General features: G+C 42.9%; 1 protein-coding gene across 1 annotated transcript; it reads left to right on the forward strand.

The window, feature by feature from the left end:
• Positions 1–26,830, forward strand: LOC123723706 (adenosine receptor A2a). Its single transcript, XM_045691669.1, has 3 exons — positions 1–66; positions 5,038–5,766; positions 25,108–26,830. Exons 2-3 carry the CDS (start codon positions 5,435–5,437, stop codon positions 26,159–26,161), a joined length of 1,386 nt encoding a protein of 461 aa, XP_045547625.1. The 5' UTR covers positions 1–66; positions 5,038–5,434; the 3' UTR covers positions 26,162–26,830.
• The last annotated feature ends 429 nt before the right edge of the window (positions 26,831–27,259 follow it).

The following is a 27,259-nucleotide window of genomic DNA, read 5'->3' on the forward strand; positions in this document are numbered from 1 at the left end:
AAGAGTAATAAGAAGAACTATTTGTTGTCAAGAGGCAAATATCCCCAATCTCAAAGTGGCTCTTAGGTAATTTGTGTGAAACAAGTGTCTAAATTGTGAAAAGTTCTGAGTGTATTTTTGTGTCCTTTTAATATCGTTTTTTATACGCAATGGGTTTGGTTATTTAATGAACTTGTTCCCTCCCCATTACATTCAAATCATAGTAAACAAAAATGTAACTAAGAAAATTGGCTACAATAAGCTTCATAACTCAATTACTACAATAGTACTACAATAGTACTACTAGAGTCCTACTCTTTGCAGTCTTCTTGAATTGACTGAGCTGAAATGGAATTGAGCCCAACCTTGTCATCTACTAATATTAAAACAGGTTGATCATGTTAATATATTGGGAAACTTTCTACTGAGAATGTCTATCATACTTATCACCTTGATATAGTACAGACGCCCATTGGTCACTTGTTTTGGCAGGGCCAGCTCCAGCCGTTAACCTTAACCCTTCCCATGGATCCCGTATAGCAGGGACCCATAAATTACCCTTGCATCTTTTGCTTGGCTTTGAGCTGTGTTTATGTCTCTATTGCTATCTGTGTCTGCACTTCAGGACATAGATGTAGTCAAGCTCCAATTCCCCTTTCATCAGCATTTCATATAGTTGTACGGCCAACAGCAACAGTCCTGCCATTTGTTTTCACTCTCCTCTGTGGTGCCTAACTGGTGCTTTGATTGACAGGCCTGCAATACAGTCTTTCCAAAGGATGTGCACGTGCTTATCTCTTCCTTCAAGGCACTACACACACACACACACACACACGCAGACATTTTACACTGACTCATTGGCTCACACGTACAAACATACAAACAAGATAAATGGACATGCACTGAGTGACATTAGGAACACCTTCCTAATATTGAGTTGCACCCCCTTTCGCCCTCAGAACAGCCTCAATTCGTTGGGGCGTGGACCCTACAAGGTGCCGAAAGCGTTCCACAGGAATGCTGGCCCATGTTGACTCCAATGCTTCCCACAGTTGTGTCAAGTTGGCTGGATGTCCTTTGGGTGGTAAACCATTCTTGATACACACAGGAAACTGTTGAGCGTGAAAAACCCAGCAGCATTAAATCTTTTTTTCTTGCCCATTCAGTCTCTTAATGGCACACATACACAAGCCATGTCTCAAGGCTTAAAAATATTCCTTTAACCTGTATCCTCCCCTTCATCTACACTGATTTGAAGTGGATTTAACAGGGGACCTCAATAAGGGATCATATGTTTCCACGTGGATTTACCTGGTCAGTCTGTGTCATGGAAAGAGCAGGTGTTCTTAATGTTTTTTACACTCAGTGTAATGTAAACCTTCCAGTTAGGATTCACCTGGATTCAACTGGTCAGCCTGTCATACAAAGAGCACAGTCAGTGTATATCAGCGTGAAGAGTCCATGTTATGATGTATCATTGTAGTTGAAACTACCATGTTGTCACAGCTACTGAAATGACGTCACTGAAATGTCATCAGTGGTGTATTGGAGGGTAAACGCCAGTGGTAGCTAACGTGGCCATACTTGTCCCTCCCATGATTTAATTTAAACTATGATAGCAGCTTACACAAGAAATAACTCATATTGATAAGCATCTACAGTGCCTTCAGAAAGTATTCATATGCCGTGACTTATTCCAAAATGTATTAAATAAAAAATACATTTCTAAAAATCTTACCCGTCTACACACAATACACAATAATGATAATGTGAAAACATGTTTTTTTAATTATTTTTTTATTTGCAAATATATTGAAAATCAAATGCAGTCAATAGATGTTAGAATTATCTCTGGCAGAGATTACAGCTGTGAGTCTTTCGGGTTAAGTCTCTAAGAACTTTGCACACATGGATTGTACAATATTTGCACATTATTCTTTAAACAAAAATTCAAGCTCTGTCAAGATGGTTGTTGATCATTGCTAGACAGCCATTTTCAAGTCTTGCCATTTTCGTGACGTTGTATCGGTTAATGTGACGACTGCTGCTCAATGAATGATTAACGATTTAGAATTGCGTGATTAAATGAATCAGGCAATTATTAACTCATTAACCTGGGGCACCATGGGAAAATTGTTTTTATTGAGTTTCTATTTCCCAAATTAACTCAAAGAATATCAGAATATCGATTTTACAACAGTCGCTAATTAATCAATTTCCTCTACAGTCTCATTCTGAACGTCGCATAATCCGGGAATCTGCACAAACCCGAGTCCCACCAATGAGTTCGTACCACACCATTTTTAGTTGATATTTATTTAGCAGAAAAACACCCCCAAAGCATAATCTTTCTACCTCCATGTTTGACGGTGGGGATGGTGTTCTTGGGGTCATAGGCAGCATTCCTCCTCCTCCAAACACGGCGAGTTGAGTTGATGTCAAAGAGCTCCATTTTGGTCTCATCTGACCACAACACTTTCACCCAGTTGTCCTCTGAATCATTCAGATGTTCATTGGCAAACTTCAGATGGGCATGTATATGTGCTTTCTTGAGCAGGGGGACCTTGCGGGCGCTGCAGGATTTCAGTCCTTCACGGCGTAGTGTGTTACCAATTGTTTTCTTGGTGACTATGGTCCCAGCTGCCTTGAGATCATTGACAAGATCCTCCCGTGTAGTTCTGGGCTGATTCCTCACCGTTCTCATGATCATTGCAACTCCACGAGGTGAGATCTTGCATGGAGCCCCAGGCCGAGGGAAATTGACAGTTCTTTTGTGTTCCTTCCATTTGCGAATAATCGCACCAACTGTTGTCACCTTCTCACCAAGCTGCTTCGGCGATGGTCTTGTAGCCCATTCCAGCCTTGTGTAGGTCTACAATCTTGTCCCTGACATCCTTGGAGAGCTCTTTGGTCTTGGCCATGGTGGAGAGTTTGGAATCTGATTGATTGATTGCTTCTGTGTACAGGTGTCTTTTATACAGGTAACAAGCTGAGATTAGGAGCACTCCCTTTAAGAGTGTGCTCCTAATCTCAGCTCGTTACCTGTATAAAAGACACCTGGGAGCCAGAAATCTTTCTGATTGAGGGGGTCAAATACTTATTTCCCTCATTAAAATGCAAATCAATTTAACATTTTTGACATGCGTTTTTCTGGATATTTTTGTTGTTATTCTGTCTCACTGTTCAAATAAACCTACTATTCAAATTATAGACTGCTCATTTCTTTGTCAGTGGGCAAACATACAAAATCAGCAGGGGATCAAATACTTTTTTCCCTCACTGTAGCTACCTAGTAGCCAATATCAGGGTGACGGTCAACGTAAGCACACACATACAACACATACAAGCAACATTACACCCATCATCAGTACTTTTACCATCAGTTTTAATAACTGAACATATACCATTATTTCTGTAAAACTAACGGTGAAATATCGTATGGTAGTTGCGTGGTAAGAAAGAAAAAAACAGCGTGATCAAAACTGTCTATAGCAGAGCGCTTTCGACACACCCACTTGCCCATACTCCGGTTGCCATATTGGGCTGCAGCTACCCACCTCTAGTTTACCCACGTCATTTTTCTGCCTAAAAGTTTACCCACCTTTTGAGGAAAATGCATTTAAAGTAAAGTGAGCTTTACTTTTTTCTTATCGACAGGCAATCAGAGTTTACCCACCTATTTTCTTTTACCACTACTTCGTGACAGAAGTCAGATCCCTTTCACATCAGCAATGACAACACAATTTATCTGCCTGTCTGTCTGCCCATTAACCTACTCCAGAGAAATTATTTCCCGGACGAGCCCTCCTACTACAACCCTTTGCCTCCCCCTCCCTAGATTCCACTGTCCTTATCTCACTCCATAGGGGCTCTGGGGATGTGGGGTGAGAGAGAGAGGTTCAGGGGTTACAGACCCACTGGACCAGGATAAAAGAGCAGTCACATTGTCTCCCTGATTGAAGGCACATTTTTTTGAGGTATGCTGTCTAATCTCTGTCTAAACTTGATAGCCAAGAGGGTTCCGTCAGGCCTGATAACAACTAGCTACTTACTATAAATAGAAGAAGAAAACTGCCCCCTGTATATTATCAGTAAGCGAACAGCAGTGTTTTCACATTGAGAATGCTTAATCTTACGCTACGTCATAGTTTCCCTCTGTCTACACTTTCTGTCATGATACTGAACTTTCAGGTAATAGCTAGTATCCATCTTTACCTTTCTCTCTGCATTATTGGAAAAGGACCCGTAAGTAAGCATTTCACTGTTGCACCTGTTGTTTACAAAGCATGTGACGAATACAATTTGATTTGATCCATGTATACATATCCAGAGGTGTATACTCGTACAAAACTATAGGGCTTTTGAAGTGAGGCTGATTAATAACTGGCATAGGAATGGTATGTCTCTGTCTCTACTTCGCTCCCCTGGGCTTGTGAAACCCAGTAAACTCAATAGACTAGCTCCCATTTCAATCTCTCTTGCTCAGGGGTTTGTATTGGCAACAGGAGAGACAGTTTCCAACAACTGCATTAGATATAGGAGAACCTGGCTGAATATGGAAATGCTTTGGAGAAAAAGACAACACCTTGACTAGAATAGGAACAGCCATGTTAATGATTACAATAGAAACACTGCTCTAAATATCTGTTCCAATAATAGTACTAGCTGTGTCGCTACAATTCACATAGCTACGCTCATTGGCGTAATTCTTGGTTCTTGATTGGAGAGAAAAGCATGACGGGGTCTGATGATGTGTGACCTTTTTTGGGGGGAATGCTGTCCTAAAATAAAAGCTGTATTATTGGACTGTGCTTTGATCTGTGTGGGAAACAGAGCTGCTGGCTTTGGGAGACAAATTGCTTTTGTGACCTGGTGTATGCTGGTTGACCAGCAGCCTGTTTGTACAGGGACTAGTAATGAGATTGTTTTCTCGCTCTCTCTCAATTCAATTCAAGGGACTTTATTGGCATGGGAAACATATGTTAATAGATAATAAACAAAAGTGAAATAAACAATCAGAAATGAACAGTAAACATGACTCTCTCTTTCTCACTGCAGGATACTGATCTTCATGTGACAGTTGGTTGGCAACGGTTGGCAACGGCCCCTCCCAGTGTGTAGTGTCCAGCCCCTGAGGTTAGCAACAGAGAACACGATTGGACAGAAGGATTGGAAGAAGGAGAGAACCAAACAACCTTCTGTAGCGTGACAGTAGAGTGAACCTTGAATTACTTCTTCATTTGCTCTGTGGTTGGTAGTGGCACCATTTCTGGGCAACGGCTATAGAAACAGGAAGTTGTTACTGGTGGTTGGGCCTGCTAATCATCAAACAGACGGTCCCTGGTGGAAGACCAGAGTCTGCACGTGTAGCGATGCGTGTAGAGAGGGAGAGGCCCCTTCCCTGCTACCTGACTCAGACTCTGGCTGTGACCTTCAACTTGCCCCCAGCCCCACCATGTTGGACAATGCCTCCCTGGTCTACATCGTCCTGGAGCTGGTGATCGCCTGCCTGGCCGTGACTGGTAATGTGCTGGTCTGCTGGGCCGTGTGCCTCAACAGCACCCTGCAGAGCATCACCAACTACTTTGTGGTGTCCCTGGCAGTGGCAGACATCGCTGTGGGCATGCTGGCCATCCCCTTCGCCATCACCATCAGCACGGGCTTCTGCGCCAACTTCCACGGCTGCCTGTTCATTGCCTGCTTCGTGCTGGTGCTCACTCAGAGCTCCATCTTCAGCCTGCTGGCCATCGCTGTGGACCGCTACATTGCCATCAAGAGACCTCTCAGGTGATGACCTTAGCAGGGGAGGAGAGGGAAGGGACTGGGGACAGGGCTGAGCATGGTGGTGACACTGCTCCTGGTCTTACTATCAAATATAGTATACCAACTATCAAACATAAACAGGTATCATCTATGCTTGATATGTTGTTTTATTTACAGAACATCAAAGGCAGGTCCTCTGGCCCGTTAGATCTTGGCTGTGATATAAGTGATGTGCACAGCACAATGCATTTGTGTATGAAAACACATTGAATTATAGCAGGGTTATTCTATTAGGGCTAATCTCCCCACCGTAGGACAGACAGAGATAAATGTCTCCACAGGCTTCATTGGGTTAGCGTGTGTGTGCTGTTGGAAGGATTAAAAGGACGAAAGGCTTTGATCATTATCATCCTGGTAAATTAAATAATTTGTCTGTGAGGAATGAATAATATTTGCGTGGTTGTCAAGTAGGGTTAGATTAGTTGATAATCTTTACAATTAACTGTTGTCTTTATTTGTTATGTCTAAATGTATTTTTTAATGTGTTGTTTGTTGAATGTCCCAAGTACCTCATCTATTCTATACTGTGACTGTAGCAGAAGGGAACAGTGAAGTTTTTCAGGTGGCATGACTGGGTAAAATGCTTCAGGATGGCGGTCACATATTTGATCAATATTAGATGATGCTTACCGAGACACACTCATCTAAAATGATGTGCCATGCGAAATAAATGCTATAACCACCCCCCAGCCACATCTAGCTAAGTGAATCTGTCACTATTGTCTAGACATGACACATGTTCATGAAATACAATTGATAGTTGTAATCACACCCAGACATACCTGGCAAACATGATGGGTCATGTAATTATGTGGAGTCTTTTGTTTAGACATGTAGCAAGATATTGAACCATTATCCTAATGCATATATTCCCAAACTGGGGTATGTGTACCACCAGGGGTACACGTAATGCCATCGGGGGTAAGCCAAATAAAAATGTGTTTCACATTTATACAGTCCATTTATACACTGCTCAAAAAAATAAAGGGAACACTTAAACAACACAATGTAACTCCAAGTCAATCACACGTCTGTGAAATCAAACTGTCCACTTAGGAAGCAACATTGATTGACAATACATTTCACATGCTGTTGTGCAAATGGAATAGACAACAGGTGGAAATTATAGGCAATTAGCAAGACACCCCCAATAAAGGAGTGGTTCTGCAGGTGGGGACCACAGACCACTTCTCAGTTCCTATGCTTCCTGGCTGATGTTTTGGTCACTTTTGAATGCTGGTGGTGCTTTCACTCTAGTGGTAGCATGAGACGGAGTCTACAACCCACACAAGTGGCTCAGGTAGTGCAGCTCATCCAGGATGGCACATCAATGCGAGCTGTGGCAAGAAGGTTTGCTGTGTCTGTCAGCATAGTGTCCAGAGCATGGAGGCCCTACCAGGAGACAGGCCAGTACATCAGGAGACGTGGAGGAGGCCGTAGGAGGGCAACAACCCAGCAGCAGGACCGCTACCTCCGCCTTTGTGCAAGGAGGAGCAGGAGAAGCACTGCCAGAGCCCTGCAAAATGACCTCCAGCAGGCCACAAATGTGCATGTGTCTGCTCAAACGGTCAGAAACAGACTCCATGAGGGTGGTATGAGAGCCCGACGTCCACAGGTGGGGGTTGTGCTTATAGCCCAACACCGTGCAGGACGTTTGGCATTTGCCAGAGAACACCAAGATTGGCAAATTCGCCACTGGCGTCCTGTGCTCTTCACAGATGAAAGCAGGTTCACACTGAGCACGTGACAGACGTGACAGAGTCTGGAGATGCCGTGGAGAACGTTCTGCTGCCTGCAACATCCTCCAGCATGACCGGTTTGGCGGTGGGTCAGTCATGGTGTGGGGTGGCATTTCTTTGGGGGGCCGCACAGCCCTCCATGTGCTCGCCAGAGGTAGCCTGACTGCCATTAGGTACCGAGATGAGTTCCTCAGACCCCTTGTGAGACCATATGCTGGTGCGGTTGGCCCTGGGTTCCTCCTAATGCAAGACAATGCTAGACCTCATGTGGCTGGAGTGTGTCAGCAGTTCCTGCAAGAGGAAGGCATTGATGCTATGGACTGGCCCGCCCGTTCCCCAGACCTGAATCCAATTGAGCACATCTGGGACATCATGTCTCGCTCCATCCACCAACGCCACGTTGCACCACAGATTGTCCAGGAGTTGGCGGATGCTTTAGTCCAGGTCTGGGAGGAGATCCCTCAGGAGACCATCCGCCACCTCATCAGGAGCATGCCCAGGCGTTGTAGGGAGGTCATACAGGCACGTGGAGGCCACACACACTACTGAGCCTCATTTTGACTTGTTTTAAGGACATTACATCAAACTTGGATCAGCCTGTAGTGTGGTTTTCCACTTTAATTTTGAGTGTGACTCCAAATCCAGACCTCCATGGGTTGATAAATTGGATTTCCATTGATTATTTTTGTGTGATTTTGTTCTCAGCACATTCAACTATGTAAAGAAAAAAGTATTTAATAAGATTATTTCTTTCATTCAGATCTAGGATGTGTTGTTTAAGTGTTCCCTTTATTTTTTTGAGCAGTATATTTTCCAATGGGGCTATACATTTGGGTGTTTTTTTTTTTATTCGCCTGGGTAGCCTCGTTTCTATCATGACACAAGGCGAGACCCAAATGCAGACACAGGAGGCAGATGGTTGCAGTCTTACAATGTTTATTAATCCAAGAGAATGGTCTTGGACAGGCAAAAGGTCAAAACCAGATCAGAGTCCAGGAGGTACAGAGTGGCAGACAGCCTCATGGTCAAGGCAGGCAGAATGGTCAGGCAGGCGGGTACAAAGTCCAGAAACAGGCAAGGGTCAAAACCGGGAGGACTAGAAAAAGGAGAAATGCAAAAAGCAGTAGAACGGGAAAAAACGCTGCTTGACTTGGAAACATACAAGACAAACTGGCACAGAGAGACAGGAAACACAGGGATAAATATACTGGGGAAAACAAGCGACACCTGGAGGGGTGGAGACAATCACAAGGACAGGTGAAACAGATCAGGGCGTGACAGTTTCACTGCCAAAAATAAAATCAAACCATCTAGTGTTCAGTGAAATAACATCACAATGTCAAATACAGGTAGCCTAGTCAAATAATTAACATCCAATCACATTAACCGTTACTCTCTCGCAGGAATTCTATTAACGGTCCGTATGTAGCCAAACGTAGCTGCTGCTCATTCCGTTTGCTCGAAAATTGATAAATGGTTAAAGAAAAGTAAGGCCCACGTCCATAGACATATACCAGCTCTACTGGTAGTACTGCTACTACCAGCAGTACTACACCTGCACCTGTTGACGACACAAGTTGTTCTGCTTCCACGAGAAAATCCAATGCTAGCATCAGTAATTCTACATTTGTTGTTAGCCCAGCTGGTATGGACACTGATAGTTGTGAATCTGATGCAGCTGAGGAGCTACTGCCCCCTTACCCGGGAAAGCACCGAACAACAGACAGGGACGTTGAACCATCGAAGAGGTGCAAATATGATGAGAACTACATTCATTTGGGGTTCACTTATATTGGGAGTAGTGCCTTTCCTCAGCCACAGTGTGTTATATGTGCAAAAGTACTATCTCACAACTCAATGAAACCTTCACTCTTGCGCAGACATTTTGAAATCAAAAACATGCCAATTTGAAAAAAAAAGCCACAGGAGTTTTTGGAGCGAGAATTAAGACTTTCGAGTAGTAAGACATGTATAAAAGCAACAGATACCATTAATAAGAAAGGCTAGAAGCATCTTATATGGTGAGCTACCGAGTGGCTAGGACAGGCAAGCCCCGTGCTATTGTGGAGGACTTCATTCTTCCTGCTGCCACGGAAATGGCTGGGAGAATGCTGGGGGAAAAGGCCAAAGAAACTATACAGACAATATCTTTACCAAACAACACTGTTTCATGACGCATCAGTGACATGGCGGGAGATGTTTTGAAACAATTACTGCTTCGCATACAAGCCAGTCAATTCTATGCGTTACAGATGAGTCAACAGACGTGGCGGGCCTGGCACAGCTCCTGGTATATGTCCGTTACGTTTATGGGGGGTCAATTAAGGAAGACATCCTCTTCTGCAAACCACTGGAAACCAGGACAACAGGAGAGGATATTTTTAAAGTACTGGACAACTTTGTGACATCAAATGGACTTTGGTGGTCAAGATGTTTTGGTATCTGTACTGATGGCGCAAAAGCCATGACAGAGAGACATAGGGGAGCGTGTAAGCAGTTGCTCCCGACACCCCTTGAGTACACTGCAGCATCCATCGAGAGGCTCTTGCTGCCAAGGGAATGCCTGACAGCTTGAAAGATGTTATGGACACTACAGTGAAAATGGTTAACTTTGTTAAAGCAAGGCCCCTGAACTCTTGTGTATTTTCTGCACTATGTAATGATATGGGCAGTGACCATGTAAAGCTTTTACAACATACAGAAGTGCGTTGGTTATCAAGGGGCAAAGTATTGACACGTTTTTTTTAATTGAGAGACGAGCTTAATGTTTTCTTTAATGTCTTATCTGACCGCTTGCATGATGATGAGTTTCTCACACGACTGGCCTATCTGGGTGATGTTTTTTCTTGCCGGAATGATCTGAATCTAGGATTACAAGGACTCTCCGCAACTATCTTCAATGCGCGGGACAAAATTGAGGCTATGATTAAGAAGTTGGAGCTCTTGTCTGTCTTCATTAACAAGGACAACACACAGGTCTTTCTATCATTGTATAATTTATTGTGTGCAAATGAACTCAAGCTTACGGAAAATGTCAAATGTGATATCGAAGCACCTGAGTGAGTTGGGTGCACAATTATGCAGGTACTTTCCCCAAACGGATGACACAAACAACTGGATTTGTTATCCCTTTCATGCTCTGCCTCCAGTCCACTTACCGATATCTGAACAAGAGAGCCTCATCGAAATTGCCACAAGCGTTTCTGTGAAAATTGAATTTAATCAGAAACCACTGCCAGATTTCTGGATGGGCTGCACTCAGAGTATCCTGCCTTGGCAAATCCAGCTGTTAAGACACTGATGCTCTTTGTAACCACATACCTATGTGAGAGGGGATTCTCGGCCCTCACTAGCATGAAAACTAAATACAGGCACAGACTGTGTGGAAAATGATTTAAGACTGAGACTCTCTCCAATACAACCCAACATTGCAGAGTTATGAGCATCCTTTCAAGCACACCCTTCTCATTAACCTGTGGTGAGTTATTCACCATTTTTGATGAACGAATAAGGTTTTATATGTAAGATGGTGAAATAAAGAGCAAAATGATTGATTATTATTATATTATTATTTGTGCCTTTGTCCTATAAGAGCGCTTTGTCCATTCCCACGAGCCAGGTTGTGACAAAAACACACTCATTCTTATGTTTAATAAATGTATCGTATGTGGCAGGCTTACAATGATGGCAAAAAAACAACATTTGAAAGTGCGCTGACCCTGGTGCGAGAGGGGGTATGCAGCTGGAGGTTGAATATTTGAAGGGGTACGGGACTATAAAAAGTTTGGGAACCACTGTCCTAACGCATATAGTACAAATGGATTGTCTTAGCTAGCCACAATGCATGAAATGCTGTAGTATGAATCTGCAGCTAGCTAAAGCTAACCAACTACACTATATTTACAAAAGTATGTGGACACCCCTTCAAATAAGTTGATTCGGCTATTTTAGCCACCCGTTGCTAACAGGTGTATAAAATCAGGCACACAGCCATGAAATATCCATAGACAAACATTGTTAGTGGAATTTCCTTACTGAAGAGCTCAGTAACTTTCAACGTGGCACCATCATAGGATGCCACCTTTCCAACAAGTCAGTTGTGGGTGGACCATTTCAGTTTGTCCGTGATATGTACGCCGAGGAACTTAAAACTTGTGGTAGGCCACAAATCTGGCAGTCCAACTAACTCATCTGGGTTTGCCAGATGGTCTGGGGCTGTTTTTTCATGGTTCGGGCTTGGCCCTTTAGTTCCAGTGAAGGGAAATCTTAACTCTACAGTATACAATTACATTCTAGATGATTCTGTGCTTCCAACTTTGTGGCAACAGTTTGGGGAAGGCCCTTTCCTGTTTCAGCATGACAATGCCCCCGTTCACAAAGCGATTTCCATACAGAAATGGTTTGTCGAGATCGGTGTGGAAGAACTTGACTGGCCTGCACAGAGCCTTGACCTCAATCCCATCGAACACCTTTGGGATGAATTGGAACGCCGACTGCGAGCTAGGCCTAATTGCCCAACATCAGTGCCCGACCTCACTAATGCTCTTGTGGCTGAATGGAAGCAAGTCCCCGCAGCAATGTTCTAGTGGAAAGCCTTCCCAGAAGAGTGGAGGCTGTTATTGCAGCAAAGGGGGGGCAACTCCATATTAATGCCCAAGATTTTGGAATAAGATGTTTGACGAGCAGGTACCCACATACTTTTGGTAATGTAGTGTAGGTTCCGTGTTAGCTAGGTAGCTAACATTAGGCTATAACTGGCAATGCAAATGGCTCTCTGAGATACAAATAATATTACTACACAGATCAGTGGAGGCTCCTCAGAGGAGGAAGGGGAGGACCATCCTCAGTGAATTTCATAAAAATACATATTGTAAAACATGAAAAAAATATATTCACATCACCAATTAATTGATTAAAACACAATGTTTTGCAATGAAGGTCTACAGTACCCTCAACAACACTCTGTAGGTTAGCACCATGGTGTAGACGGGGGACAGCTAGCTTCCATCCTCCTCTGTGTATAATGACGTCAATATAAAAATATAATATAAAAAAAACTAGGACGCTCTTAGTTTTCACCCCATCCATAGACTTACATAGTAATTATGACAACTTCCGAAGGACGTCCTCCAACCTATCAGAGCTCTTGCAATAGGAACTAACATGTTGTCCACCCAATCAAAGGATCAGAGAATTAATCTATTACTGAAGCATAAGCTACAGCTAGCTAGCGCTGTAGTGCATAAAATGTGGCGAGTAGTTGAACAGTTTAACAAATTATTTTCTTAAAAAAGGAAGGAGAAGCAAGAGAGAGATTTTCTCTTTTTTCACTATCATAGCCTTCCCTGTGGCTCAGTTGGTAGAGCATGGTGTGTGCAACGCCAGGGTTGTGGGTTCGATTCCCATGGGGGGGCCAGTACAAAAAAAACGTTAAAAAAATGCATGAAATGAAATTGAAATGTATGTATTCACTACTGTAAGTCGCTCTGGATAAGAGTGTCTGCTAAATGACTAAAATGTAAAATGTAATGTTCACTTACTTAGCTAGCAAAGGCAGCTAGCTAGTTTAGCCTACTCAAACACCCTGCTCAAACAGAGGGATTCTATGTTAGCTAGATGGCTTTGACTATCTGACACAACACTGGAACTCTTTTAAGTCAAGGTAAACTGAGAGGGGGAGAGTGAGGGGGGAGAGTGCATAGATGCGAGAAGAAATACAACGTGGCTGCTATGAAAGTGAACTGTGATCAGGGGTGTATTTATTCCACCGATTCTGTTGAAAAACCTTTCTTAAATGGAAGCAAACGAAACAGGGATAAACATATCTGAATTTGTTCAATGGAAACTATCGTTTGCAACTGTTTACACCCTAGATAAGATAGATGCAGGCAAGAGTGTGCAAGGCGGTATCGAATGTGTCACTGTCTGTCACCTCAAATTTTTCTCTTGACCTACGTTGTAAACCTTCATTCATAGGCTAGGTTGTAGCAATCTCATGATATAGAGAAAATTTGAGTATTTATTTTTATTTTTTTATTTAACCTTTTATTTAACTAGGCAAGTCAGTTAAGAACACATTCTTATTTACAATGACGGCCTAGGAACAGTGGGTTAACTGCCTTGTTCAGGGACAGAACGACAGATTTAAAGTATCATGTATCGATATGATACTCTATCATGTAGAGTATCATTTAGCCTGAACCTATCGATGTTACATTGAACTGGGTGAATGGAATATGAATGACAGTCATCCAATATGCTGTAATAGAAATAAGGAATAATAGAAATAAGAAATTCCAGAAAATGATGTCATGGCTTTAGGAGCTTCAAACTCAGTGCCTCTGCTTGACATCATGGGAAAATCAAAAGAAATCAGCCAAGACCTCAGAAAATAAATTGTAGACCTCCACAAGTCTGGTTCATCCTTGGGAGCAATTTCCAAACGCCTGAAGGTAAAACGTTCATCTGTACAAACAATAGTACGCAAGTATAAACACCATGGGACCACGCAGCCGTCATACCGCTCAGGAAGGAGAAGTGTTCTGTCTCCTAGAGATGAACGTACTTTGGTGCGAAAAGTGCAAATCAATCCCAGAACAACAGCAAAGGACCTTGTGAAGATGCTGAAGGAAACAGGTACAAAAGTATCTATATCCACAGTAAAATGAGTCCTATATTGACATAACCTGAAATGCCGCTCAGAAAGGAAGAAGCCACTGCTCCAAAACCGCAATAAAAAAGCCAGACTACAGGCCTCCCGGGTGGCGCAGTGGACTAAGGAACTGCATCGCAGTGCCAGCTGTGCCACCAGAGATTCTGGGTTCGAGTTCAGGCTCTGTCTCAGCCAGCTGCGACCGGGAGGCCCATGGTGCAGCGCACAATTGGCCCAGCGTCGTCCGTGTTAGGGAGGGTTGGGCCGGCAGGCATATCATTAATTTTAGGGGGTGATTTCAACTGTACAATGTCCCCAGTCCTCAAGAAGAACTACAGTCCCATCTAAATGTGCCCTATCTTTTCTTCAGAAATATGCTGTGTGAGGCCTGGAATTTCCTACACCCTACAGATAGACAGTATTCCTTTTTTTCTAATGTTCATCAAACATACTCCCGCATTGATTACTTCTTTTGGACAAAAAACTTCTGCCTAACTTTCAGAGTTGTACTTATGAGAGTATTGTTAATTCTGACCATTCACCATTAGTGCTTGAGCTAGAGATTCTCCAGCAACGTCCTATGTGTTATCAATGGCGTCTTAACCCCATTTTACTCTCAGATAAGGAGTTTGTCTATTTAATTTCTTCTGAAATCACCTTATTCCTAGAAATTAATTCAACGTCAAGTATGTCCTGCTCTACCATATGGGAGTCTCTCAAAGCATACCTATGTGGCCAAATTATTTCTCATACCGCCAACAAAAACAAAGCTCGCTCTCAGCGGCTTCGAGACCTGAGCGAAGCCATAGCTACATTGGATGAGAAGTATGCTATAGATCCTTCCTCTGATCTACCTAAAGAACGCCAGCTACTCCAATCTGAATTTAATGAGGTTTCTACCAGACAAGCTGAACAATTACTCTTACAGAGTGTATGAACAAGGCGACAAGGCCAGTAAACTCCTTGCACATCAGATCCGTAAATCTAAGGCCTCCTGTTTAATCCCACAAATAAGGACCCTGTCTGGTGCTACCACAGTTATACATAAAGAGATCAATGATCAATTCTAACAATTTTACTCTGCGCTAGACACCTCTGAATCTCCTCAAGACCCTTTGCTGACTGATTCATTCCTTAATGGTCTGAATATGCTTTCAATTGATACAGACTCCTATGACTGTTTAGAAGAAGAATTTACACCTGAGGAGATTGCAACAGCTGTGTCCGCAATGAAAAGTGGTAAATCACCGGGTCCGCAAGGTTTTCCAACCGAATTTTACAGGATGTTTTCCGGTCTGCTTTGCCCATTCCTTTCTCGATTATTTGCAGAGTGCCTTAATACATCAAAGCCTAGTCTTTATTAGGCTTCAATTTCATTACCATTAAAGAAAAACAAAGACCCCTGGAATGGAATCCTAGCCAAGCTCTTAGCCATCCTTATGGAAGGTTTGCTACACCAAGTAATACACTCTGACCAGACTGGCTTTATGAGAAATAGGCATTTGTTTTTCAATATTAGACGCATTATGAATATACTTTACTCCCCAGCATTGGGGGACCTGGAGGTGGTGGTCTCGCTTGATGTGGAAAAAGCTTTTGACTGCGTTGAGTGGGACTAGCTAACAAATGCCCTTCATAGATTTGGCTTTGGCCCCAAATTCATTGCATGGATAAAGATTATTTATTTTTCTCCCATGGCTTTGGTATGGACTAACAACTTGTCCTCTGACTATTTTGCCTTGCACCGCGGATCCAGACAGGGTTGTCCACTCTCCCCCTTGTTGTTTGTTTTGGCAATTGAGCCCCTCGCTGTTGCACTGCGCTCTAATGATGCCATTCACGGTATAATCAGAACGGGCTTAGAGCAGAAAGTCTCGCTATATGCTGACGACCTCCTTTTGTTTATCTCCAACCCTGATACCTCATTACCACATGCCTTATCTATTCTTAAAAAGTTTAGATCAATCTCAGGGTACAAGCTGAATCTAGGCAAGAGAGCCTTTTCCTGTAAATATGGCTGCTTTTAAGTGCTCTTTTACAAGCTTTCAGTTTAGGATTGTTCTGGATCAGTTCACCTACTTGGGAGTTAAAGTAACAAGGAAATATTCAAATTTGTTTAAGGAAAACATTGTTGCTCTAGCAGACAGTTTGAAACAATCATTTACTTTTTGGAAATCTACCTATTTCTCTTATTGGAAGGATTAATGCCATTAAAATGAATGTGTTGCCCAAATGTTTATTTCAATGTTAACCCATTTTTATTCCAAAATCTTTTTTTAATTCACTGGATCAAACATTCATGTATTTTATTTGGGATGGCAAGGTACCGCGGATTGGTAGAAAACATTTACAGAAGCCTAAGGCATTGGGTGGTTTAGCTCTACCAAATTTTCAGACATACTATTGGGCTGCAAATTTCAGAGCCCTTTTGTACTGGTGACAGACTGATCCTTCTGGCCCAAGACCCCTCTGGGTCCAGATGGAGTCTGAATCGTGTAAACCTGCTGCACTATCTTCTGTGTTGTGCTCATCTCTCCCAGTGTCCCTAGGCAAAAGGTGTGTCAACCCAATTGTAAAGCAATCTCTTAAAATTTGGAATCAGTTCCGTTTAGCCTTTAGCCTCCGAGGCGTTTCTCTATCAGGCCCAATCAATCAGAACATTTTATTTCATCCATCTTTAAATGATGGGGCTTTTGGCATCTGACATTCACTGGGCCTCTCCTCACTATCCCAATTATTATTTGATGATACATTTGCCTCTTTTGCTCAACTACAGGAAAAGTTCAACTCTAGACTAGGAACTTTGTCAGAGCTAACACACCTGAATTTCCCCATAGGCCTGCGAATACAGCTATAGAGAGCATCTTTGAGCTAAACAAGCTTCCTAGGGGTGCAATTTCAGCTGTACACTACCGTTCAAAAGTTTGGGGTCACTTAGAAATGTCCTTGGTTTTTAAAGAAAATCGAATTTTTTGTCCATTAGAAAAACATAAAATTGATCAGAAATACAGTGTAAACATTGTTAATGTGGTAAATGACTATTGTAGCTGGAAATGGCTGATTTTTTTATGGAATACTTACATAGGTGTACAGAGGCCCATTATCAGCAGCCATCACTCCTGTGTTCCAATGGCACGTTGTGTTAGCTAATCCAATTTTATCATTTTAAAAGGCTAATTGATCATTAGAAAACCCTTTTGCAATTATGTTAGCACAGCTGAAAATGATTAAAGAAGCAATACAACTGGCCTTCTTTAGACTAGTTGAGTATCTGGAGCATCAGCATTTGTGGGTTTGATGACAGGCTCAAAATGGCCAGAAACAAAGAACTTTCTTCTGAAACTCATCAGTCTATTCTTGTTCTGAGAAAAGAAAAGCTATTCCATGCGAGAAATTGCCAAGAAACTGAAGATCTCGTACAACGCTGTGTACTATTCCTCTCTTTTGTATCATCTGAGATCCCTAAAGATTGGAAAGCTGCCGCGGTCATCCTCCTCTTCAAAGGGGGTGACACTCTAGACCCAAACTGTTATAGACCTATAGCCATCCTGCCCTGCTGCTCTAAAGTCTTCGAAAGCCAAGTTAATAAACAGATCACTGTCCATTTCAAATCCCACCGTATCTTCTCCGCTGTGCAATCCGGTTTCCGAGCTGGTCACAGGTGCACATCAACCACGCTCAAGGTACTAAATGATATCATAACCGCCATCGATAAAAGACAGTACTGTGCAGCCGTCTTCATCGACCTGGCCAAGACTTTCGACTCTGTCAATCACCGTATTCTTATCGGCAGACTCAACAGCCTTGGTTTCTCAAATGACTGCCTCGCCTGGTTCACCAACTACTTCGCAGACAGAGTTCAGTGTGTCAAATTGGAGGGCCTGTTGTCCGGACCTCTGGCAGTCTCTATGGGGGTACCACAGGGTTCAATTCTCGGGCCGATTCTTTTCTCTGTATATATCAATGATGTCGCTCTCGCTTCGGGTGATTCCCTGATCCACCTCTACGCAGACCACACCATTCTGTATACATCTGGCCCTTCTTTGAACACTGTGTTAACTAACCTCCAAACGTGCTTCAATGCCATACAACACTCCTTCCGTGGCCTCCAACTGCTCTTAAACGCTAGTAAAACCAAATGCATGCTTTTCAACCGTTCGCTGCCCGCACCCGCCCGCCCAACTAGCATCACTACCCTGGACGGTTCTGACCTAGAATATGTGGACAACTACAAATACCTAGGTGTCTGGCTAGACTGTAAACTCTCCTTCCAGACTCATATTAACCTCTCTAGGGTACGTGGGAAAAAATCGTCCCACACTATTCAACAGCCAGCGACAAATCAGAGCGCCAAATTTAAAACCACAAAATGTCATAATTCAAAGTTCTCAAACATAGGACTATTTTACACCATTTGAAAGATAACTCTCGTTAATCTAACCACATTGTCCGATTTCAAAAAGGCTTTACAGCGAAAGCAAAACATTAGATTATGTCAGGAGAGTACCCTACCAAAAATAATCACACAGCCATTTTCAAAGCAAGCATATATGTCACAAAAACCAAAACCACAGCTAAATGCAGCACTAACCTTTGATGATCTTCATCAGATGACACTCCTAGGACATTATGTTATACAATACATGCATGTTTTGTTCAATCAAGTTCAAATTTATATCAAAAACCAGCTTTTTACATTAGCATGTGATGTTCAGAACTAGCATACCCACCGAAACCTTCCGGTGAATTTACTAAATTACTAATGAATAACGTTCACAAAATACATAACAATTACTTTAAGAATTATAGATACAGAACTCCTTTATGCAATCGCTGTGTCAGATTTTAAAATAGCTTTTCAGCGAAAGCACATTTTGCAATATTCTGAGTACATAGCCCGGCCATCACAGCAAGCTAATTTGACACCCATCAGATTTACTATAAGAAAAATTGTATTACCTTTGCTGTTCTTCATCAGAATGCACTCCCAGGACTTCTACTTCAACAACAAATGTTGTTTTGGTTCCAAATAATCCATAGTTATATTCAAATAGCTCCGTTTTGTTCGTGCGTTCAGGTCAGTATCCGAAGGGTGACACGCGAGCGCATTTCGTGACAAAAAAATGCAAAATATTCCATTACCGTACTTCGAAGCATGTCAAACGCTGTTTAAAATCAATTTTTATGCGATTTTTCTCGTAAAATAGCGATAATATTCCACCCGGGTGACATTGTATTCATTCAAAGGCTGAAAGAAAAAAATTGAGAATTGTCATGAACGCGCATCTCCAGTGTCACTGTTCTCAGCCTGACCACTCACAAACAGAGCTCCTGTACTTAGCCCAGAGACTGCAGACACCCCATCACACTTTCTGGCGCCTTCTGAGAGCCAATGGAAGCCTTAGAAAATGTCACGTTACAGCAGAGATGCTGTATTTTCGATAGAGATGCCACAGAAGGAGAACAAATTGTCAGACAGGGCACTTCCTGTATGGAATCTTCTCAGGTTTTGGTCTGCCATATGAGTTCTGTTATACTCACAGACACCATTCAAACAGTTTTAGAAACTTTAGAGTGTTTTCTATCCAAATCGATTATATGCATATTCTCGTTTCTGGGCAAGAGTAGTAACCAGTTTAAATCGGGTACGTTTTTTATCCGGCCGTGCAAATACTGCCCCCTAGCCCCAACAGGTTAAACATCTCCAATCCAAAATCAAATCTAGAATCGGCTTTCTATTTCGCGACAAAGCCTCCTTCACTCACGCCGCCAAACTTACCCTAGTAAAACTGACTATCCTACCGATCCTCGACTTTGGCGATGTCATTTACAAAATAGCTTCCAATACTCTACTCAGAAAACTGGATGCAGTCTATCACAGTGCCATTCGTTTTGTTACCAAAGCCCCTTATATCACCCACCACTGAGACCTGTATGCTCTAGTCGGCTGGCCCTCGTTACATATTCGTCGCAAGACCCACTGGCTCCAGGTCATCTATAAGTCTATGCTAGGTAAAGGTCCGCCTTATCTCAGCTCACTGGTCACGATAACAACACCCACCCGTAGCATGCGCTCCAGCAGGTATATCTCACTGGTCATCCCCAAAGCCAACACCTCCTTTGGCCACCTTTCCTTCCAGTTCTCTGCTGCCAGTGACTGGAACAAATTGCAAAAATGGCTGAAGTTGGAGACTTATATTTCCCTCACTAACTTTAAACATCAGCTATCTGAGCAGCTAAATGATCGCTGCAGCTGTACATAGTCCATCTGTAAATAGCCCACCCAATCTACCTACCTCATCCCCATATTGTTTTTATTTACTTTTCTGCTCTTTTGCACACCATTATCTCTACTTGCACATCATCTGCTCATTTATCACTCCAGTGTTAATCTGCTAAATTGTAATTATTTCGCTACTATGGCCTATTTATTGCCTACCTCCTCACGCCATTTGCACACACTGTACATATACTTTTTTTCTATTGTGTTATTGACTGTACGCTTGTTTATTCCATGTGTAACTCTGTGTTGTTGTTTGTGTCGCACTGCTTTGCTTTGCTTTATCTTGGCCAGGATGCAGTTGTAAATGAGAACTTGTTCTCAACTAGCTTACCTGGTTAAATAAAGGTGAAATAAAATAAAAAATATTTTAAAAAACTACTCCCTTCACAGAACAGCGTAAACTGGCTCTAACCAGAATAGAAAGAGGAGTGGGAGGCCCTGGGGCACAACTGAGCAAGAGGACAAATACATTAGAGTGTCTAGTTTGAGAAACGGATGCCTCACAAGTCCTCAACTGGCAGCTTCATTAAATAGTACCCACAAAACACCGTTCTCAACATCAACAGTGAAAAGGCGACTCCAGGATGCTGGCCTAATGACTTACAGAACCCTTCTTTGCTGCCTTTAAAGACTCGATTGCAAAAGGATTTGGGGGAGGAACTTGGGGAAGACACAAAAACAAATGATAGTCCCACTAAGCGCAAACCAGATGGGATGGTATATCGCTGCAGAATGTTGTGGTAGCTGTGCTGGTCAAGTGTGCCTTGAATTCTAAATAAATCACTTACAGTGTCACCAGCAAAGCACCCCCACATCATCACACCTCCTCCTCCATGCTTCACGGTGGGAACATGGCGGTTGGAACCAAAAATCTCAAATTTGGACTCATCCGACTAAAGGACAGATTTCTACCGATCTAATGTCCATTGCTCGTGTTTCTTTGCCCAAGAGCAAGTATCATCTTCTTATTGGTGTTCTTTAGTAGTTGTTTCTTTGCAGCAATTCGACCATGAAGGCCTGATTCACGAATTCTCCTCTGAAAAGTTGATGTTGAGATGTGTCTGTTACTTGAACTCTGTGAAGCATTTATTTGGTGGGCAATTTCTGAGGTTGGTAACTCCAATGAACTTATCCTCTGCAGCAAAGGTAACTGGGTCTTACTTTCCTGTGGCGGTCTTCATGAGAGCCAGTTTCATCATAGCGCATTTTGTGACTGCACTTTACATTTTCCGGATTGACTGACCTTAATGTCTTAAAGTAATGATGGACTGTCGTTTCTCTTTGCTTATTTGAGCTGTTCTTGCCATAATATGGACTTGGTCTTTTACCAAATAGGGCTATCTTCTGTATACCACCCCTACATTGTCACAACACAACTGATTGGCTGAAACGCATTAAGAAGGAAAGAAATTCCACAAATTAACTTTTTACAAGGCACACCTGGTAATTCAAATGCATTCCAGGTGATTACCTCATGAAGCTGGTTGAGAGAATGCCAAGAGTGTGCAAAGCTGTCATCAAGGCAAAGGGTGGCTACTTTGAATAATCTCAAATATAAAATATATTTGCTGAAGAATTGTTTTGGATAGTACATTGTTCCATTTGTGTTATTTCATAGATTTGACGTCTTCACTTTTATTCTACAATGTAGAAAATAGTAAAATAAAGAAAAACCCTTGAATGAGTAGGTGTGTCCAAACCTTTGACTGGTATTGTGTATATAATAAAATAATTAAATAGATAACCCAGGTTGCTATCTGCTCAACACCAGTCATTATGAACATTAACTTCAACAAACCACAGCAATAAATCTGTAGATAGCTAGTTTAGTGTTGTATGTAATGTTTAACTGCAACAAATGGCCTGCAATAAATGTCTAGATAGCTATTTCAGTATGCTATTTTAATGTTAATGTTAATAAGGCACTCAAGTTTGCATAAGGGACAAATATGTAAATTTGAATATACAGTCATGGCCAAAAGTTGAGAATGACACAAATATTAATTTCCACAAAGTTTGCTGGCTCAGTGTCTTTAGATATTTTTGTCAGATGTTACTATGGAATACTGAAGTATAGTTACAAGCATTTCATAAGTGTCAGACTTTTATTGACAATTACATGAAGTTGATGCAAAGAGTCAATATTTGCAGTGTTGACCCTTCTTTTTTCAAGACCTCTGCAATCCACCCTGGCATGCTGTCAATTCACTTCTGGGCCACATCCTGACTGATGGCAGCCCATTCTTGCATAATCAATGCTTGGAGTTTGTAAGAATTTGTGGGTTTTTGTTTGTCCACCCGCCTCTTGAGGATTGGCCACAACTTCTCAATAGGAATAAGGTCTGGGGAGTTTCCTGACCATGGACCCAAAATATCGATGTTTTGTTCCCCGAGCCACTTAGTTATCACTTTTGCCTTATGGCAAGGTGCTCCATCATGCTGGAAAAGGCATTGTTTATCACAAACTGTTCCTGGATGGTAGGGAGAAGTTGCTCTCGGAGGATGTGTTGGTACCATTCTTTATTCATGGCTGTGTTCTTAGGCAAAATTGTGAGTGAGCCCACTCCCTTGGCTGAGAAGCAACCCCACACATGAATGGTCTCAGGATGCTTTACTGTTGGCATGACACAGGACTGATGGTAGCGCTCACCTTGTCTTCTCCGGACAAGCTTTCATCCGGATGCCCCAAACAATCGGAAAGGGTGTATTCATCAGAGAAAATGACTTTACCCCAGTCCTCAGCAGTCCAATCCCTGTACCTTTTGCAGAATATCAGTCTGTCCCTGATGTATTTCCTGGAGAGAAGTGGCTTCTTTGCTGCCCTTCTTGACACCAGGCCATCCTCCAAAAGTTTTCGCCTCACTGTGCGTGCAGATGCACTCACACCTGCCTGCTGCCATTCCTGAGCAAGCTCTGTACTGGTGGTGCCCCGATCCCGCAGCTGAATCAACTTTAGGAGACGGTCCTGGCGCTTGCTGGACTTTCTTGGGCGACCTGAAGCCTTATTCACAACAATTGAACCGCTCTCCTTGAAGTTCTTGATGATCCGATAAATGGTTGATTTAGGTACAATCTTACTGGCAGCAATATCCTTGCCTGTAAAGACCTTTTTGTGCAAAGCAATGATGACGGCACGTGTTTCCTTGCAGCTAACCATGGTTGACAGAGGAAGAACAATGATTCCAAGCACCACCCTCCTTTTGAAACTTCCAGTCTGTTATTCGAACTCAATCAGCATGACAGAGTGATCTCCAGCCTTGTCCTCGTCAACACTCACACCTGTGTTAACGAGAGAATCACTGACATGATGTCAGCTGGTCGTTTTGTGGCAGGGCTGAAATGCAGTGGAAATGTTTTTGGGGGATTCAGTTCATTTGCATGGCAAAGTAGGACTTTGCAATTAATTGCAATTCATCTGATCACTCTTCATAACATTCTGGAGTATATGCAAATTGCCATCATACAAACTGAGGCAGCAGACTTTGTGAAAATTAATATTTGTGTCATTCTCAAAACTTTTGTGAATGGATATTTCCTGCAGACTACAACCAAACAACTCAACCCGAAAACTTGGCAACAACAACCAAAATGTTCAACTTGCATATCTCCCCTTTCTTATTAAAGAGTGAAACTGGAGTGAAATAGGGTGCCTCATGGGAAATACCGTGCCTCATACTACAAGCGTGTGGTCACAGTCACAACTGTAATTTTGATTCTCCCGTGCGAAGGCATTGCCTTCGTGTTAAAGTCATAGCAGGTTAGGGTTAGGGACCCAGCCTGTGTATGTGTATGCATTTGCATGTATGTGGATATGAATGAGCTTTCATTACATCCTGAGCTCTAGATCCACCCTGGTCCACAGAGGTCTCCGTCAAAGAGGCCTAAGCCCTCCTGGACTCCTCAACCCACCCCTTAACCACAAACAACTGGGTCATGTGTCTGTGGCGCTGCTCTTTGAGATTTTACATTATGAACTCTGGTTTAGACATGGCCAATGGAAAAAAACTGACAGAAAGACCTGACAACAGCTTGATATTCTGTTCATTACAACTATTGGCTTTAAGACTGACTGACTAATTTCCTTAATATTTCCTTTAATGCTGAGCGAATATTTGCCTTAAATTACTATAACTGTGGTGTATCGCAATATTGAGTGGTTTGTGATATTATTAAATAAGAATTTGTTCTTAACTGACTTGCCTAGTTAAATAAAGGTTAATTTTAAAAAATATATAGAAATCGGTTGATCTCATTCTGCATATTACATAGAACACAGATTTTCATTTGTGTAATGTCTGGGGCACAAACAAAGGACAGCCAACAAGGGTTACATCAGAGGGTAGATAAGCTTTTGTGCAATGTTCCTTAAATCACAGGAAATGCTTTCTTAAGTCCACATATTGTACATGAGCTGATATCCGCTGCTCCATCTCCTAGTATGGCAGGGCTAGTCGAGTCTGTCAAACAATGGACTCATTTCCCATATAAGTAGATACTGGTACATTCTCTGTATAAAGGCTGTCTGGGCTTGAAAAAAGGAACTCTCTCATCCTGGGAACGTCAATGTTTGTCATGTAACAATATAAAGCACCTGTCTGAATTCCTCTCTTGTGTTTTCATGTGATCTTTAGGTATAACAGCCTTGTGACGGCAGGGAGGGCGAAGAGCATCATCGCAGTGTGCTGGGTTCTCTCTGTGGGCATCGGCCTCACGCCCATGCTGGGCTGGAACAGGGGTGCCACTGCCACCAACAGCAGCTCATGCCCCGTGGGCATGACAGAGTGCCTGTTTGAGGGTGTGGTGACCCTGCACTACATGGTCTACTTCAACTTCTTTGGCTGTGTGCTGGTGCCTCTGCTGGTCATGCTGGCCATCTACGCCCGCATCTTCATGGCGGCGCGGCGCCAACTGAGGCTGATGGACCTGAAGCTGGCTCACATGTACACCCACGGGACAAGTTCGTCGTCCACCTCTTCCCGCTCCACCCTGCAGAAGGAGGTCCACGCGGCGAAGTCTCTGGCCATCATCGTGGGGCTGTTCGCCTTCTGCTGGCTGCCCCTGCACATCATCAACTGCTTCAACCTGTTCTGCCAGGACTGTGGGCGCCCACACATATGGGTGATGAACATCGCCATCCTCCTGTCCCACGCCAACTCCGTGGTCAACCCCTTCATCTACGCATACCGCATCCGGGAGTTCCGCCACACCTTCCGCAGGATCCTGCGCCAGCACGTGCTGGGCCACCAGGAGGAGAATGGTGGTGACAGAGGCGTGGGCGGCAGCATTAGTGCCATGCGCTCCGCCCCTCGCATCAGCATGGTGGATGGATCATGTGGCACCATGGTGAACAGTTATGCCTTGGAGCCCAGCCCCAAACTCAACCCCACTAGGACTCACATAGGGATCCATAGAGCTGAGAAAGTGGCTTCCTCTGCCTTCTGTCAGTGGTCGGCACCACAGTCAGACCCTGCACCAATCAGCTACATCCAAAATGGATACCACAGAGGGGATGCCCCACTGTCGCTTAGGCGGAAGCAGTGCATCATGGGATGTGCGGTCCAAAGTGGGGTTGAGACTAAGAACCTTGGGGGAACAACAGAGGTGATGGAGGTGACAGTGGGAACATCTAATTTGTGCACGTCAGGCCTCTGTCCCCCTCACAGACCATCTCTAACCACTCAGTAGAACTCATTGAGGTGTCATGATATAGTTATCCCCATGATGAACAAGTTACTGATACCCCAACGTACGTCATCAACTACAAGGGGGAGAAGTGAGGGACCAAACATAAAGCATGTTCCCTACGCCTGTAAAGGATTTACCTAAATCTTGGAAATGCTTGCACTGAGAAGAAATAGCATTTCTTTCTTTAGGAGGGAGACTCCTTAGCCTGGAAAGGAAACAACAAACTGGTATTAAGTTACTTCCAGCCATTTAACTTTTTTCTTTCTTCAAATGATTGTATTTGTTGTTCACATAGCTGTTTTTCTGGACATATTTTGTATACGTCACCTCTGAGGCTTTTTACTGTAGGCTAATGGTCTTTCTAAATTGAAAGATTGATCACATTATAAATGAATGGACTGGTCTAACGAACACCTGTTGTATGCTGACAGATTATGACCAAAACCATAATGACCCCAACGACTGTGCAACACTGTATGATACAATATCCGGTATTGCTGGTCAACCACTATGCAGTTAATTAAACTACTGTATGTCAGTGTGAAGTTTCTGAAATGTATTCTTTCCCTTTTGCAATGCAGTATTCCAATTTTTGTCATATACTGTTTTCAAAAGCTGGTCCCTTGTGTTTACTTGTCAGATTATTAAAGTCTTAAATAAGCTCTATTATCACTGTGTGTTGTTTTTTAAGTGAGTCCTGGCGGGGAGAGAGTAACATACAGCAAATCACACATCACTAAGATGTGATGATGCTCTAGATGTCCAGTAATTTATATTGAAAGCTGTGATACTGCATCTGATTGGAGAGTAAATCACAGCATCTTGTGATTGCACGCTCACTACACCGGCCAAACCCGGACGACGCTGGGCCAATTGTGCACCGCCCTATGGGACTCCCAATCACGGCCAGTTGTGATACAGCCTGGATTCAAACCAGGGTGTTTGTAGTGATGCCTCTAGCACTGAGATGCAAATCAAATCAAATCACGTGACAAAGTTTATTAGTCACATGCGCCGAATACAACAGGTGTAGACCTTACAGCGAAACGCTTACTTACATTAACCAATAGTGCAAAAAAGGAATTAGGTGAACAATAG

The sequence above is a fragment of the Salmo salar genome, chromosome ssa01 (assembly GCF_905237065.1).
Source record: "Salmo salar chromosome ssa01, Ssal_v3.1, whole genome shotgun sequence".
Classification (NCBI taxonomy): domain Eukaryota; kingdom Metazoa; phylum Chordata; class Actinopteri; order Salmoniformes; family Salmonidae; genus Salmo; species Salmo salar.